At 41.5% G+C, this 18746-nt stretch overlaps 1 protein-coding gene across 1 annotated transcript in view; it reads left to right on the forward strand.

Moving 5' to 3' along the window:
* The window catches only part of CSMD1 (CUB and Sushi multiple domains 1), a 1543069-nt gene that overhangs the window by 564683 nt on the left and 959640 nt on the right, over positions 1–18746 (forward strand). Inside the window, exon 5 of the mRNA XM_029912248.1 lies at positions 11859–12066. Within this exon, the coding sequence (XP_029768108.1) occupies positions 11859–12066 (208 nt within the window). The remainder of the gene's footprint in view (positions 1–11858; positions 12067–18746) is intronic.

Here is an 18746-nt window from a genome sequence, read left to right on the forward strand (position 1 = left end):
CGGGCTCCGGCGGCGCGGCACTCGGGTGGGGGGTTCTGGCGGCGCGGCGCTGGGGGGGGGGTCGGGCGGCGCGGCGCTCGGCGGGGGGGTGGCGCGGGGCGCGGTGCTCGGGGGGGGGGGTCCGGCGGCGCAGCACGGCGCTCGGCGGGGGGGCGGCACTTTTTTTTGCTGCTTGGGGCAGCAAAAAAGTTAGAGCCGGCCCTGTTCAAAAGTGCTGTCATATATCCCAATAAGGGAATTTGACTACAGTGAAATAAACTAAATAAACTGCATGGGCAGGCCACTCCACCCAAAAGCACCCAAGTGATGTATAATCCTGTCTCCCATAGCAAAAGAGTCATTAATTTGCAATGGGAATTAGGATTCTAAATTGCTTATTACTTTTGAAATTTTGACCCAAAATGGAAAAATATAGAAAAATAGTTCCCCTTGAATCTTTCAGTTATGTAGTAATCCTAGGTGTTGCTTTACAAAAATATTAGTTGAAAATCAAATTATGAGACATATGAGTGATTTTTAGGAAGTCTCTTTCAAAATGCCCTTCTGACTATAATCCAGGAGTATGGCTTGGAAATGAAAAGGGGAAACTTGCTGAGTGATAGATTATATTTACATTAAAATGTTACTTTTACATTAATTGAAACAGCCATCAGGAGACTTGAGACCATAGAGATGAGAGTTCTTTGGAAGATGGCAGGTGTAAAGTGGAATAATTTTCAGACAAATGAAGAGAGAGAGTAGGACATGAAATCAGGGTATGGGATTGGCTGCAATTGAAAAGATTGAAATGATGGGAATACTATGGAAGACAAACAGATGATGGAATGCCAAAAAAAAAATAATGAAAACATAACCCAGATCAGTTCGACCTAGAGATCGACCATCGACTAGATGGTGGGACATCATATGCAGGAACGTGACCAGGGTGGGCTTAATGGAAGAACAAGTCATGGACAGAAATGAATGGTGAAGCTGTTCCACTCCTGGTGTCTGTAGAGATGTTTTAGCATAAGAAGAATATTATTAGTAAATACCTACTATATGTATCTCACTCTCAACAAAAAGAAAATAGTGTTTCTTAACAAATTTGACATTTTTAGAATATTTTTTTGTTATTTAAATAGTAGGAAGAAATGTGACCTCTGGCTCAGTTTCCATTTAAAAGAAAAAAGGAAAAATATGTTCTGGCATTAGTTTTTATAGATTTGAATGTGGGAGTAAATAGTCCAGTAGTTAAAGACCTAGGTGCCAGCTGGATATGGAGTTAATCAATGAGTTATTTGGTAAATATGAAACCCTTCACATCATCTTAACACCCATACCCAATGATGTTTCCGGACTTTATGAATCTGGCAGTTCAACAATTTGTCAGTTGGCCCAGACACATTCTCATTACTAAATTTATATCACTGAGATATTTACAATGGCAGTTTTAAATGTTCAGGTTCATGACATTAATTATTTTGTCTAGTTTTTTTTATATTCATAATTTATAGATGCCCCAATTCAAATATCAATAGAAATGATTACTTGTGATAATTGTATTGATATGTTTTCTGAAGTTAGGAATTATATTAGTGAGATACAATTATATGCTTTTCGGGAATGACTTAGGAAAAAATGCCACTTACTAAAGAACTAGTAGCTGTTTCAGTGATACTTTTAATAAGTCATGCTAAATAATGCATGCCCATGCTTCATTTAGAACTCTTTAAAGCTGCAATTTTCTTTAATTGATAAGCCTTACATAATGTGACTGGAAATGACAATATATCACTTGCTGGTGCTTTATGAAATGTCAGTCAAGTTTTTTAATTTAATCTATTCTGTTGCTAGTGATGTAGGGGGAAAGGAAAAGACTTGGAGTGACATAGCAGGAAAAAAACAGGTTGTGTTTTTATAGCTGACTATGAATTCTGTAATATTTAAAACACAGCTGTGTTTTTATCAGCTATTTTACAGCAGTAACATAGTAAAATGAATCCTAAATGATCTGTCAAATCAGGACCATGCAGTGTGAAGTAAAATTGAATGGAACAGCCTTGGTAATCTGAATCCAGGTTTTAAATTAAGTTTAAAAGGGTTAGACTGAATTGGTTTAACTGCTGTTTATTTTATGTGCTGTGCGATAAGCAAATAAGAACAAACTCACACTTGAGTGATTGCAGTTGGTTTATTTATTAATTTGTTTAAAGATACATGACAGCATAAAGCACTGGGGGGGGGGAGCCAACTCCCGCCCCCCCTCCCCCAACTTAATTGCTATAAATTGCTGACTGTTAGATCCAGCAAAATTACTATATGTTACCTAACCAACAAAAGCAAAGAAATCCTCTGCTGAGCCTACCCCCTGTCCTTAAATTTCCCTCATATGCCTGCTTAGCAGGTGATATATTATAGAACACTTCATTTTGTATACTGTACCGCTATGGAAGTGCCACATTTGCTCTATATCTAAAACAGAGTTGAGGTTAACATTTAAAGCAGGGATAATACTTCCTTGTTAGGTAAGGAAAAGCTAGTCAAAAATGCTTAATTATATTTTGTGAGTTCTTTTTTCCCCCAAAATTTTCCTTGAACATTTTCATTTTAGTCAAAAAAATATTTCTGGTTGAAAATGTGTCAGATTTTTCACCGCCTCTAATATAAAGTGTGTGTGTTTGTGTGTGTGTGTGTACTTGCATGTGTATATGTTCTAGGAAGTCGAACCCATTTGAGTTGGCACCTCTTTGTAATTATTTTGGGAAATCTAACCTCTAGCAAAGAAGTACTTGAAGTCTGAGGCTTTGTGAACACTAAAATAACATTGTTGTAGTTACACAAGTGCACACTCTTAATGTAGCCATGCTGCATATGTTCAAAGTGGGGGTATAGATGACAGCTCAATCTTGGAACATACTAAATTAAGTTGCAACAATGTGAGCCCTGCTTTGCCTCAGCATAAAGCGTCTATGCTAGGGATTGTGCAAAATCTCTAAAATCAGTGGCCCTGGCTATTTTGAACCTGTTTAAATGTGCCCTTCCCATTTCTAAACTGTGCTCATTGGCTTCAGGGTTCTTAGTATGGGAGGTTGTTGTTAGTCTGCACTACTGTGTCCCCCACTGAGCAGATTTGCTGCCAATGGTGACAGACAGCCTGGGTTCCATGGGCTTTCGCAAGCAGGGCACAGTGTGTGGACTCAGTCCACTAAACGGAATTCCCCCCAAATGATCAGTTATGCTATTAATTGACAAAGAAGGGATCCTTGGGACCAGGACTATTTGGTCTAGAGCACTGGTTCTCAAACTTATTCTGCCGCTTGTGCAGGGAAAGCCCCTGGCAGGCCGGGCCGGTTTGTTTACCTGCTGCGTCTGCAGGTTCGGCTGATCGTGGCTCCCAGTGGCGGGCTGAGGGGCTTTCCCTGCACAAGCGGCAGAGCAAGTTTGGGAACCACTGGTCTAGCGAGGGCTGCAGCAGAAGCACTGAGCAATTCATATCTAATCACTGCTGGCTAGTCACCGCTGCCAACACAAAGACAAGGGAAGATGAACCCTGGCATCCCTTTCAGCTTGGGTCATATCATGACCTACCTAAAGGGGGCAGTCAGTGCCCAAGAGCTGTCTGTAACTCTGAATCAGCAAGTGTAGAACACACTGTTAGCTGCCCTAGGGGAGAGGAGCAAACATTATGGTGGATCCAGGCTACATCTAGCTGTAATACACCCTTGTTAACTAAAGAAAGGATACTCAAATTTTGGCCAACCCTGTAACAAGAAACCCAAAGAAACAAACAACAAGAATAAAAAAGACTGGAAGAATCTGGCATCCCTCAGATTAATTTTTTTTAAATGATTCAGTCCAACCCTGACATTGGTGCTGACCCCAGTAGAAATCAATATCTCTATATTAGTTTGTGTGCTGAAGTATTGGCAAAAAATTTGTCAAGTTAGTTGTTTTCTCTACTGGATTAGAAGATAATATGAAGTGAAGTGTTTGAAATTTACAGGGACCTCATCCACTTGAAATCTAGTGAATTAAAATAGTTCCAGGTAATATCGTTTTACCTGACACTGACTTCCCCATCTCATTTCTTGTGGATTTTGTCACTTTAAAATGTTTTTTATTGTCACTACTGCTTTAAATTGACTAACTAACTCTACCTGGGAAATAGTGAAACTGAGTATACACAAAGTACTCTAAAATTCACAAGTAAACAAATTAGAAAAAAATAGTGATTTCCCACTCCTCAAATCTTTTCAGTTAGTTGTTATTTCTTTTTTGCTTAAAAGCAGGCACAAATATTTGAGGACGGATTTAAAGGTTGATCATGTCCCTTTCAGTTATGAAAATGTTATATGAGTTACACATGCTGTGTAGAAAGACTTATAGGTTTGGATCCCTACAAGTTTGTACTCCACATTATTAAAAAAAAAAAGAATTTGCACATTTAAAGTTACAAATTATAGTATTGGAACGGGAATTATAAATATGGTCTGATTGCTCAGAAAAAAAGGAATGTTTTATTAGCGTGAATCAGTTTTGGTTTCTACGGGTATTTCTACACTACGGGATTATTCCGAATTTACAGAAACCGATTTTTGGAAACAGATTGTATAAAGTCGAGTGCACGCGGCCACACTAAGCACATTAATTCGGCGGACCGCGTCCATGTACCGAGGATAGCGTCGACTTCCGGAGCATTGCACTGTGGGTAGCTATCCCATAGTTCCCGCAGCCTCCCCCGCCCATTGGAATTCTGGGTTGAGATCCCAATGCCTGATGGGGCAAAAAACATTGTCGCTGGTGGTTCTGGGTACATGCTCCCCCTCCCCCCGGGAAAGCAACGGCAGACAACCGTTTCGCGCCTTTTTTCCTGGGTGAACACTGCACTGCGGACGCCATACCACGTCAAGCATGGAGCCCGCTCAGCTCAAGACAGCAGTCATGAACATTGTAAACACCTTGCACATTCTCGTGCAGTTTATACTGAACCAGGACCAGAAAAACCAGGCAAGGAGGAGGTGGCGACTGCAGTGCGGCGACGAGAGTGATGAGGACATGGACATGAAAACAGAATTCTCTCAAACCGCGGGCCCCGGCGCTTTGGAGATCATGTTGTTAATGGGGCAGGTTCTAGCCATGGAACGCTGATTCTGGGCCCGGGAAACAAGCACAGACTGGTGGGACCGCATAGTGTTGCAGGTCTGGGATGATTCCCAGTGGCTGCGAAACTTTTGCATGCGTAAGGGCACTTTCATGGAACTTTGTGACTTGCTTTCCCCTGCCCTGACGCGCCAGAATACCAAGATGAGAGCAGCCCTCACAGTTGAGAAGCGAGTGGAGATAGCCCTGTGGAAGCTTGCAATGCCAGACAGCTACCGGTCAGTCGGGAATCAATTTGGAGTGGGCAAATATACTGTGGGGGCTGCTGTGATGCAAGTAGCCAAAGCAATCACTGAGCTGCTACTACCAAAGGTAGTGACGCTGGGAAATGTGCAGGTCATAGTGGATGGCTTTGCTGCAATGGGATTCCCTAACTGTGGTGGGGCGATAGATGGAACCCATATCCCTATCTTGGCACCGGAGCACCAGGGCAGCCAGTATATAAACCGCAAGGGGTACTTTTCAATGGTGCTGCAAGCACTGGTGGATCACAAGGGATGTTTCACCAACATCAACGTGGGCTGGCCAAGAAGGGTTCATGACGCTCACGTCTTCAGGAACAGTACTCTATTTAAATGGCTGCAGCAAGGAATTTACTTCCCAGACGAGAAAATAACCGTTGGGGATGTTGAAATGCCTATAATTATCCTTGGGGACCCAGCCTACCCCTTAATGCCATGGCTCATGAAGCCATACACAGGCAGCCTGGACAGTAGTCAGGAGCTTTACAACTACAGACTGAGCAAGTGCAGAATGGTGGTAGAATGTGCATTTGGATGTTTAAAGGGACGCTGGCACACATTACTGACTCGCTCAGATCTCAGCCAAACCAATATTCCCATTGTTATTGCTGCTTGCTGTGTGCTCCACAATCTCTGTGAGAGTAAGGGGGAGACCTTTATGGCGGGGTGGGAGGCTGAGGCAAATCGCCTGGCCACTGATTACGCGCAGCCAGACACCAGGGCGATTAGAAGAGCACACCAGGAAGCGCTGCGCATCAGAGAAGCTTTGAAAACCAGTTTCATGACTGGCCAGGCTACGGTGTGAAAGTTCTGTTTGTTTCCCCTTGATGAAAACCCGCCCCCTTGACTCATTCTCTGTAAGCAACCCACCCTCCCCCTTCGATCACAGCTTGCTTTCTAAGGAAATAAAGTCACTATCATTTAAAAATCATTTATTCTTGATTAATTGATTATAAAAAGAGGGAGAGAACTGACAAGGTAGCCCGGGTGGGGTTTGGGAGGAGGATAGCAGGGAAGGAAAAGGCCACTAAAAAAGTTCAAAGTAATGACAGCCTTTTGGTTGGGCTGTCCACGGGGGGGGGGGGGGGGGGGGCGGGGGGCCCCCCCCCCCCCCCCCGCGTTCTTACACGTCTAGGAGAGGAGGCTATGGAACATAGTGAGGGGGGAGGGTGGTTATACAGGGTCTGCAGCGGCAGTCTGTGATCCTGCTGTTGTTCCTGAAGCTCCACCAGATGCCGGAGCATGTCCGTTTGCTCACGCAGCAGCCCCAGCGTTGCATCCTGCCTCCTCTGATCTTCCTGCCGCCACCTCTCATCTCGAGCGTCTCTCCTCTCCTCACGTTGGTCCCTCCTGTCCTCATGTTCACTGGCCTCTTTCCTGTACTTTGAAACCACGTCCTTCCACTCATTCAGATGAGCTCTTTCATTGCGGGTCGATTCCATGATTTCAGAGAACATCTCATCTCTCGTCCTTTTTTTTCACCTCCTTATCTGAGATAGCCTTCGGGACAGAGGAGGGAGGCTTGAAAAATTTGCAGCTGCGGGAGGGAGGGAAAAAATGGAGAGAAGTATTTAAAAAGATACATTTTACAGAACAATGCTTATACTCTTTCACGGTGAACAACACTATTCACATTACATAGCACATGTGATTTTGGTACAAGGTCGCATTTTGCATCTTAATATTGAGTGCCTGCGGCTTTGGTGTTAGAGAGCACAGACGCAGATCCGGGCAACAGAATTCGGCTTGCATGCGGCCATGGTAAGCTACTGTCTTTCGGCTTCTGTAGCCTTCAGAAAAGCAGCGCCCTGCTTTTGCACATACCAAGCAAAGCCCATTGAGTGCTGCGGTTTTCCTGTTAACGTGCAGCAGCAGAAACCAAACTACCCCCCCCCCCGATCCAATTCTCTGGGATGATCGCTTTATCCCTCCCCCACACCGCGTGGCTGGTATTATCAGGGAAGATCCCTGCAGAAACCAAACGAACCCCCCCCCCCCATCGCTTTACACCTCCCCCCACTGCGTGGCTGGTATCAGGGAAGATCCCTGCCAGCCAAACGTGAAAAGCTCAGCGCCAATGATCCCCCCGCCCCCGCTTGGCTAACTGCAGGGAAGGATTTCTTTTCAGCCACAGGCAAACAGCCCAGTAGGAACGGCCACCTCTGTCCCCTTAATTAAATTCCCGTATTTCAACCAGGTTACCATGAACGATATCACTCTCCTGAGGATAACACAGCGAGATAAAGAACGGATATTGCTTGAATGCCAGCAAACACCAGGACCATACGCTGCCAGGCTTTGTCATGCAATGATACCAGATTACTTGCTACTAGCATGGCGTGGTCAAGTGTCCTACCATGGAGAACGGAATAAGGCTGCACTGCCCAGAAACCTTGTGGAAAGGCTTTTGGAGTACCTCCAGGAGAGCTTCATGGAGATGTCCCCGGAGGATTTCCGCTCCATCCCCAGACACGTTAACAGACTTTTCCAGTAGCTGTACTGGCCGCGAATGCATCCCAAGTCCTCAGGGCAAATTAATCATTAAAAAACGCTGGCTTTTAAACCATGTTTTATATTTTAAAAGGTAAACTCACCTGAGGTCCTTTCCATGGGGTCATGGTCTTGGATACTGCCTTGGGAGGGTTGGGAGGGTACTTCAGTAAGGCTGAGAAAAAGATCCTGGCTGTTGGGGAGAACGGAGTGCTGTGTGCTCTCCGCGAGCTCGTCGTCCTCCTCCTCCTCATCTTCCCCGTCCGCAGAATCCTCAGGCATGGCTGAGATTACCCACTCCTCGGAATCCACGGTCAGAGGTGGGGTAGTGGTGGCGGCCCCCCCGAGAATTGCATGCAGCTCAGCGTAGAAGCGGCATGTCTGCGGCTCTGCCCCGTACCTTCCGTTTGCTTCTTTAGTTTTCTGGTAGGCTTGTCTGAGCTCCTTAACTTTCACACGGCACTGTAGTGAGTCCCTATTGTGGCCTCTCTCCATCATGCCCTTGGAGATTTTATCAAAAGTGTTGGCATTTCGTCTTTTGGAACGTAGTTCTGCTAGCACTGAATCCTCTCCCCATATAGCGATCAGATCCAGTACCTCCCATACGGTCCATGCTGGTGCTCTTTTTCGATTCTCGGACTGCATGGTTACCTGTGCTGATGAGCTCTGCGTGGTCACCTGTGCTCTCCATGCTGGGCAAACAGGAAATGAAATTCAAAAGTTCGCGGGGCTTTTCCTGTCTACCTGGCCAGTGCATCCGAGTTCAGATTGCTGTCCAGAGCGGTCACAATGGTGCACTGTGGGATAGCTCCCAGAGGCCAATACCTTTGAATTGCGGCCACACTAACCCTAATTCAAAATGGCAATACCGATTTCAGCGCTACTCCCCTCGTCGGGGAGGAGTACAGATATCGATATTAAGAGCCCTTTATATCGAAGTAAAGGGCTTCGTTTTGTGGACGGGTGCAGGGTTAATTCGGTTTAACGCTGCTAAATTCGAGATAAACTCCTAGTGTAGACCAGGCTTACAAAAGAAGATTTAGAAGGAAAAATGCAAACTACTCTTTGGAGCTTGTGTATGTATATTAAATTTATTGGGGAGGGGGAAATCTAATCTGTACAGGAATTTCCAGTCCATACGATAGCCTTTGCTACACACTGTTTTATAAAGTTATTCATTTTTAAATTCAAAGGCTACTTGGTAAATAGCAAAAGAGGTGGTAAACTCTACCACAGGGGTCAGCAACGTTCGGCACACGGCTCGCCAGGGTAAGCACCCTGGCAGGCCGGACCAGTTTTATTTACCTGCTGACGCGGCAGGTTCGGCCGATCGCAGCCCCCACTGGCCACGGTTCGCCGTCCCGGGCCAATGGGGGCGGCGAGAGGCCGCGGCCAGCACATCGCTCGCCCGCGCCGCTTCTCACCGCCCCCATTGGCCCGGGACGGCGAACCGCGGCCAGTGGGGGCCGCGATCGGCCGAACCTGCCGCGTCAGCAGGTAAATAAAACTGGCCCGGCCCGCCAGGGTGCTTACCCTGGCGAGCCGCGTGCCAAACGTTGCCGACCCCTGCTCTACCACCTGCTTGAATCCTTTAAATGATTTCTTCGCCTTTTCATCATTAAATTCATATTCCTTGTTTTAATCTTCAAGGATCTACCCGGCTTTGCTTCTACGTATCTCTCAGGCCATTTCTTTTATTTCAGTCCCCCTCTGGCTAGTCCTAGCTCCTAGCTTCGCCCTTTCTCCCACTTCTGTCGGTCTATCTCATAACAGCATCCCTTTGCTCATGCTTCAAGTGAGTTCATTCTCTTTCTTCAAATCTTTCATGAAAGTTCACTTCCACTGCCTAGGCTTTCACCTCTGATCTCCTACAACTCTTCTCCCAATCTTGTATCTAGCCCTTTAATTATTTCTGCAATATGTATCCTAATTATATTGTAGGTCCCTTGGGGCAGGGACCTTCTCAACCTATTTGTTTTTAAAACTTCATATACACCTAAGAGGCTATGTAAAGAAAGATAATAAAATGAGTAAAAATTAAACAGGTCTGTCCTTGTGATCTTCCGCTTACGCAGAAACATTTACATTTATTATTGCTGTAGCTATGTAGCCATAATACGAATCACTGAAGACAAATTACTGAGTTTTTAATTTTTCATACCAATAAGCTACATGGCTGACATGTTTTTTGTAATTATATATGTTTTTATACTGAATGCTAATATTTGTCAGAGTACATTTAAAGCTTTCAGTGGAATTATATGGGGAAAGAATTGCAAACTCCTTACTTTCATGTAGAATAACATTCTAGAGTTAGCTATACATTTCTGTGCTCTGTCTCATGAAGCAAGATAATATATTGTAAGAAAAATATATGCTATTAACTAGGACGTGCAAAGTACAAAAGGTTCAGTGAAATGGTTGTGTAGACGAGCTCTTCCTTGCTCGCTGTACAAATTAGCCGGAGACCTCTTATTTTACAACCCAGTGTCCGTTTATTTCCCTGTGTTCATTCCCACCACCATCTATATACAACTCTATGTACAAGTCAATTGCAGTTAAGTAGCCAGCTGGGGGACAGCTAGCGCCTGTTGCTAGGTAGGAGCAGCAGTTTCTTACTCCTCCTGTGTCTCCCCCCTTTCCACTTCCTTCCTGTCAGCTTTATAGGCCTTCCTCTCAGCAGGCTCAAAGGTGATTGCTTTTAGGCTCCTTTAATGAGCCACACCCTGCCAGCTCCAATCAGTTCCCCTTTATGGGAGCTACGCTAGCAGGTTCTGAGCTAACGGGCTGGTTCAGCACCCTGTTACAGGTTGGTTATTTATAAAAACTTGCAGCATGTAAACCAGTTTATTCAGGAAATCTCTCTAGACGTGATTTTGACTGTAGTGATCCAATCTACAGTGATGAGCGTGATGGAACAACCTATATAGAATAGAAATTGGTTATTGCCATAGGCTTTCTCACAAGTTTTCTAGCAGTTCCTGGTTTTGGACATGTCACAAGTCTGCAAGAACAATCTTTACTGTTGCAGTTCTGTCTCCAGTTATGGATGACATATGGAAGCAAAGAGACACATGGCAATTTGGGATGGGGTACGGGAGAGGAACAAAATGTGCTAACGTTTTTGAATGGCCAGCAATGTTTGGTCTGATATAGTTCAAGTTCTGAGCAAAGAATTTTGTTATTACTTTATCCTGAACAGTTTGTCCATCCCTATTATAAACTCAGGTGATCCAACAGCAGGGTGTATTGTATAGCAACCGGGAAATGGGAGTCAAGGGGCAAAACCTAACTCTGATCATGAACACAAGCCCTTCTTGCAGTAGAATTCCTGTAGTTTGGCTCCATGGCCATGAATGAGAGACCAGAATTTTGTGGCCATACAAAAAGGTATTAATAAAACAGTGGCACTTGGTACTACAAAGAACTACAACATTCCACAAACGTTCTGGAAATATCTGACAGCTTTGAAAATTGTGAAGAGAGTTCTTAAAACTCTTTCCAAATGACTAATATAGAAAATCCACAGGCCAGGGTCTCTCTTGTGCTCAACGTCTGCTGAATAAATTAGAGGCAGAGCTGTCAGACAGTCAGCTATGCCCCGGTGATTCTTTGCCTCAACCCTGACTTTGGTGCTAAGGTATTCTCCACCAGCAGAGCATTTGGTCATTCCTTCTCCCCACCTCTGACAAATACCCAGCGCTGGGTGGTATACTGACTCTATGCTCATACTGGATTCAACTATGCCAGGGCTATCTCTAACCAGAAAAGACTCAAAGGGGACAGACCGGACCAGAGAATCTGGCTCACAACTGTTACTTTACAAACATATATACTTTTTTTTTTTTTTTACATTTTCTTAAATGTGGTGCATTTTTCCAGTAGTGTATACTAGTGATCAATTTTCCATGGTAATTAAAAATATTGCTGTTTTGTTTGCTAAGATAACCTCACTTCATTAGAAATTGTTGTTGTATTCATCAGCTGAAGGTGCTTGTGGAGGAACTCTACGTGGGACAAGCGGAACTATTTCAAGCCCTCATTTCCCTTCGGAGTATGAAAATAATGCTGACTGCACATGGACAATTCTGGCTGAACCAGGAGATACTATTGCTCTGGTCTTTACAGATTTCCAGTTAGAGGAAGGATATGATTTCTTAGAGATCAGTGGAACTGAAGCACCATCAATCTGGTAAGTCCAGAGATGGGACAATCATCCCATTTTCTATGTTCTTGTTTGATGATGAGTATTTCTTTAGGACAATTGATGATTGTGTTTCGTTTGTATATGTTGTTGAGCATTTTGTTGTAAATCTCTCTTCAGGCCTCTAGATCATCCAGAAACGAAAGCATTATGATTTGGGCTTTATCTGTCTACACATCCTTCAATCCCACCTTTCTCAATCCAAAAAAGGAATTGCATTGGTAGAATACATACACTTTGGGTTTCATACACAGGATTGTTTGTTTGAACTTTGACAATCAGAATATTTCCAACTATTACACCAAAACTAGTTTTTCACACTTTGATACCCAAACAACAAAAATACAGTGGAAGAAATCCTGGACCCATTTAAGTCAATGGGAGTTTTGCTATTGACTTAAAAGGGACCAGAGTCTCACCCATTGATTTTAAGTGATATTGGAGTGATTCTGATTCACTAGCACCCTAATAAATCAGACATACTTTTGTTGAGGTGAACTGTGGTGAGAGATTAGAATCAGTTCCTTATTTTGTTCAGTAGACAAACAAATTTGGTTAATTGCCTATGTCAGTGGGACAGCTATGTATTATTTCACATCTGTTGTGTCTTTTGCTCTTTACACAACAAACATAATATGAAGGAACTGCATTTAGTGGGGTCCAAATAACAGCGTTCAGTAACTAAATGCAGTTTTGACTGCTCCCTTTCCTCTGTTCTACTCAGAGTCCGCCTGGCTCCTCAGAACTGCTCTACTCTGTGTTACAATAACTAATGAGCACCATTATTAATACTGCCAAAAGAATATCTTTTTTTTTTCTAGCAAGTGAAAGGCAGTTCTTATTTTGTTTATATAGCAATTTGGAATTTATGGCAATTAATTCATTGCAGAACATTGCACGGCTGTTGCATTAGCATTTCACTGAAGTCTAGATGCCCAGGGTCAAACTTCGTCTATCAGGAAAGAGTCCGTGATGGTTAATATGTGTGTGTTTCTTGTTCTCGAGTATAGCCAAGAGAAAACATAAGTAAAAGTTTTTTGACTAAAAGTATTGCAGACTGCAGAAACTATACTATGCAAATACAGTCTGTAGCATGTCTCTCTCTCATGCTTGCACTTCTAAACAGCAAACTTTCTTTAGTTCTTTACTATTCCAAACACAGCCTTTAAGGACCAGGAGTTCAAAACCAGAAGATGAAGGTTTACCTGCAATTCTGCGGATGCACATGAAAACTAGTTAATTTTATGTGCAACTGGCTAATAGGATATATACTGAGCTATTTGCACTTTCATTCTCCCAAATTGTAGGGCTGTTGTAGTGAATGCACACACAAATATCACATTTTCCGATGTGCAGATGGTCTGGCATCTTTTGAAAATTTGGCCATAAAAGATCCCTCCCCCCGTAAAATGCTGTTTTCCATAGATGAACCCATGAGATCTCCTTGTGAGCAAGAGGCTGAACAGAGAGTAATAGAAATCTAGCCAGCACTAATTTTATATTGTTAAGAGGAATCTCTCAACTGAACTGGTTTTCCTGATTTGCTTGATTCAGATCTATTTATTACACTAAAATATCTGATGAGTAAACAACAGAGTTCTAGTATGCCATCGTAGAGCCTTCAGTTTCCACCTGCAGGGTGAATGCTAATTCATAACACTGACTTCTTGTTTAAAAAAGAAAGAAAGAAATTACACTCCCTTCCTGCAGAATAGATGCCAGAAATGTGACTCACACTTGCACTCTCTCTCTAAACCACCCGTACAAACACAAAACAGAATTAACTTGAAGAATATTCTCTCTTGTCACCACTATATGAAAAAAGTTGCTTTGTGAGAAATTGAATCAAGAACTTAATAGGATTCTCCATCATTCTCAGCTAATTTGGAATGAAGTTATATACCCAGTCATGTTTAAGCAAGGACTGCTACCATAGCTACACTAGAAATATGCTAAATGTAGTGTATGATGTAATCTGCTAAAATGAGCAGTATGTTAAATGTGATGTTGTTCAGTTTTTAAACCTAATGGACTATACATGTATCAGTCAAAAATGTAATTTTTCCCCCCAGTTGCTCCCGATTTGTTCAAATCTGGTTCTATTACAGAATTACTATTTTTACTGTATTTTGTGTGGCCCAGTAATGATGATTGTTCTTTCAATTAAATGAATGTTTATTAGTGGGACTGGGCAAAAATTTTCCTAGGGCAGTGTTCAGGGAGACAGAGGATATGTCATTACTAAAGGTAAAATGGAAGAGGGGAAGTGGAAAAAAATCAGACTAATGGTTCTGTAGTTTGTCACTGTTATTTATATAGTACAACAGCTGTGCATGATACCTTGCAAGCACTAAGGCTATGTCTGCACTTGGAGTGAGTGGTGTGATTCCCAACTTGTGTAGACATACTTGTGTTAGTTCTTGTCAGACTCATGTGCCAAAAATAGTAGTGTAGCCGAGGTAGCCTAGGCTGCAGCTAGTGGCAGCACACCAAGCACATACCCACAGGGTTCAGGCAGATTTGTACACTGCGTTATTTTTTATAATACATTTCCCTGAAAATGTTGTAAATAATAGAAAAGTTCATTTGACTAAAATAGCAGATCATTCTTGAAAATGTTATAATTCTTGGGTTGTAGAGGTAATGCAACATATGCATTAGGAGATATTTTAATCTCTCATTAAATTGATTAGACCTTGGACCCCACAGAAGTGTAACTTACTGAGTAGTTCAGTTTACTATAATATAAAACTGTTATTTTAAAATGCTTCTGAGTAGTGTGATGGAAAAGTATAAATTACAGCAGTTTATTGGTTGTTGCCATAACTGATCTACTTAATGGTTTGGTTTTTTTTCTAATTTTGTATTTTCTTAGTTCACATATATCTGCATTTTAAATTCTCAGGGGTTTTTTTTGTTTGTTTTTATTTTCTATTTGTGTTTCTTGTCAAGAAATACTTCTTTATACAAGCGAAAATGTTGTTTAACATATTTCAATCCAGCATAAATTTATATGCAAACTGTGTAAACAGCATTTTATCCCATTTTTTTCTGGATAAAGAATTGTACAGGAAAGCTAAAAATGATCTGAAGTAGTCCTTAAACATTATTTATAAAGATAGGTGTTGAGTGTGTTACTGGAAAGAGGATACATTTTCTTTGGAGAATCATCAATAAATTAGAACTAATATACAAACTTCATTTCTTCCTCGAGTCTCTCAAAATGTATGTATTCCACTATTTTCCGTACATCTTGATATTATTTTGAGCTTTGTCCTAAGAAGCAAATGCCTAATTTCTTTCTCTTTTCTCCTAAAGTTAAAGCAATTTCATGGAGGACTGATTTAGAGAACAGAATAATTTTGTCCAATCTAATGCTTCTTCTCCAAGTAATACAATATTGCATTGCTTAGGTTCTTTTGTAGTGGTACATGCAGTACTAGTTTGAAAAGAACCTTAAATGCTCAGTGACTAGGAACCTTAACATTTTCAAACTTTGAACTGACCCATTCTAAAAACATTCTACATTCAAACAATTTAATGTATTTTTAAAAGCTCAAGTATCTCTAAAGTTTTCTTAACTTGGAAAATAATGGAGGAATTTATGTAGCAGTTTGCAACTGGATTGGCCATTTCAGTGGGTTGAAAACAACAATTTGCCATGTTTTCTTTTTCAAAAAAGAATGTATTTCAAAATAGCTTATAGAGCTTTTAGCATCCAAAAGGTCCAGGTGAGATTGTCACACTTTTCATTTGATGTCCATTCATGTAATATCATTGTCTAAAAATATCATTTAGATGTTGCTTCCGGGTGAATGCCATTTATAACAAGAGAGTAAGAAGTAACTGCAAGTCAGGGCCATTTATAAACACTTTTGCCCATGCTAAACTTTAAGCCTGTGGATAGTCCTCTTGACTTAAATGGGACTACCCATTTGCTTAAAGTTAAGCATGGGCATAAGTGTTTGCAGAATCTGAGCCATAGACAGTTAACTTATTCTTGTACCTAATGAAAGGAAAACATTTTTAGAATTAATACATTAAAATAATAATTAAAGATTTTGTATCAAATTTGAATAATTTACTTTATTTGCTTTTGCATATTGGGTGGTTGAAATTTTAAAAAATAAATTTGATCTGGAGCAGGGGTTCCGCTTCCCACAGCTCCCCTTGGCCGGGAACAGCGAACCGCGGCCACTGGGAGCTGCAAATGGCCGTACTTGTGGACGCTCAGGTAAACAAAGTGTCTCGCGGCCCTCCAGGGGCTTACCCTGAACAAACCGCGAACCAAGTTTGGGAGCCCCTGATCTGGAGGGATGTTCTCTAGATTATTCTTTTTATTTTCAGATCAGGCATAGGTAGTAATTCACAAGGCCATAGGTTGGGTCAAAACCATGTATGCTAATATAAACCTTTGCATCCGTCCTAATTTTTGCAAGATTGAAATGTTTAAATTGACACAACGTTCTCCCTGATTGAGTATTAAGTATTCATATTAGACTACAACAAAGGTGATTATCATAATAGGTATAACCCTGCAATTATGTATCTTGAACTTGAAATCTTTAAACTGGATCTATTCATTCTAAACTTGAAATTGTGTATGTGGCTTTTTGCATTACAAGAAGAACATTATTTGATTGTGCAGTGTTTTTGAATCCTTCTCTGATTTACTTGCCACACAAATAAAGGAGAGTGAAAGGCACTTTTTGGATTTAAATCCTTTTCTTATTGTTACAGCTTAGAAAAACCTAGAGTATTATTTCAGTTTCTTAAGGAAGTTGCAATGATTTCCAGTTAAAAGGCTATAAAAACTATATGCAAATTTCTCAGGGTAACATGGAAGAACAACAAACTACTGTTACTTTTGACATTTGATCTTATGTAATCACCAGGGGACATGAAGATCTTGGTATTAATATCTAAAGCTTTGGGTGATGCTGCTTAGAGGCATTTGAATGGTGCTTCCAGCCTCTGTGTTCATAATTTTTTTTTAAAAGGTTGTGTCACAATCCTGTTTTATATTACTTAGATAAACTTTTTGTAGAGTTTCTTAACAAACAACCTTCAAGTAGATCATATACAAATGTGTACACATTTCTTGTACTATTTTATGGAAAACCCATCTTAACCTTACCGCACTTGCTCCGAACATTCTGTATAAAAGTAATGTGCTAAATTTTCAGCTGGTGAAAACCAGGGTAGTTTTACTGGAGCCTATGGAGCTATACCAATTTATTCCTGCAGATGATCCAGACCAGTGTTAGGTAGGTACCTAATTGATGTAAATGGCACCATCTACTGGCATACAAGGTATATGCAGCATTGCTTATAAGTTTTTAAATTCAATAAAGTTCTTGTTGTTATGCAGCGAAAAAAGTTTCCTGACTGTACCTCTTAACATTGCAGAACTCTCTTTTATTTTCTTTTTCCTCAACCACCAGAAGAAGAGACAGACTTGTTCCTTTTAGGCTAAAAGGAAAATTACTCTTTGGCTCCCTTCCACTACCTTCCATATGTAAAGTGCCTAGAATATTTCAGCTGCTGCATGAATATTAATCCAAGCATGTAGATTCTTATGTCTGAGATTCAGCATTAACACCACTCATCCCTTGTACCTTTTTTTTCTTTTACATTTACAAAGATATGTAACAGCATTAACTAATATGGCTTTGTAATCTGATTGCACATAGAACTTTATAAATGTACAAAGTGAAACTTAAAATATGTTGCAAAGGTAGAAATACTTGCAAATGAGTGTGTGTGTGTGTGTGTGTGTGTGTGTGTGTGTGAGAGAGAGAGAGAGAGAGAGAGAGAGAGAGGCTCTATAAATGTGAAGAGAGGGTGGGCAGGGTAAAAATGGATGTTTGTTTACAAAATCTTTATCTTGAAATAGTTTATAAATCATTTACATGAAAAGGATTAGAGATTGCAATGAGTTATGTTGACTAAATATAGGATTGTTGCATAAACAGACAATCAAATTCCATCTTCCTTTCCTTCTTGCTAACTATTTTTCTCCCTCCCCATATATATTGAATCCTGCTACAGCAGATGTGATCCTTAAGGGCCTGATTCTGATACAGTGTGAATAAGGATGGCAGAATAAGCCCCTAGCCAAACAACAAAGCTTTCTACTTGGTCTTCATGTCCTTTTCTCAGTTTTCAAGCTTCCTATGCAGCTAGAATACAGACACACTCTTCCTTACCGTGTTTCCCCAGCCTGGGTTTTCCCTCTATCTCAGTCTCCCTCCCACCTTTGTCAGTTCCAGTCTATTGTGTCTGCCAGTCTCTGGAATCTGTCCAAGTTTTTTTTTTTTTTTTTTTAGCTTACAGTTGTTGATTAAACTTAAACTATTGCTAAGGATGTTAAGCTAGGTTAAATTCTCTGAATATATTGCCTCTGGAGATCCATATTCTTTCATCTGTTACGCCACATAGCTCTCAACAGGCCAAGAAGAAAGAATTTAGGGGCCCTGTGCACTATGGAAATCCCTCCCCACCACCACCTTGAAAGCTTCCCTGCCTATATATACCCAACCCTATACACAGATCCCAAAATGCCTCTTTCACTCCACACCCACACAGAGACCCCCAAATCCCCCTGCTACTCCACATATACCCCAATAACCCTTCCCCAGGCACCACTTATCCTGACAGCCACACAC

This window comes from Terrapene carolina, unplaced genomic scaffold (genome assembly GCF_002925995.2).
Source record: "Terrapene carolina triunguis isolate 2854851 unplaced genomic scaffold, T_m_triunguis-2.0 Scaffold42, whole genome shotgun sequence".
NCBI classification, from domain to species: Eukaryota; Metazoa; Chordata; order Testudines; family Emydidae; genus Terrapene; species Terrapene triunguis.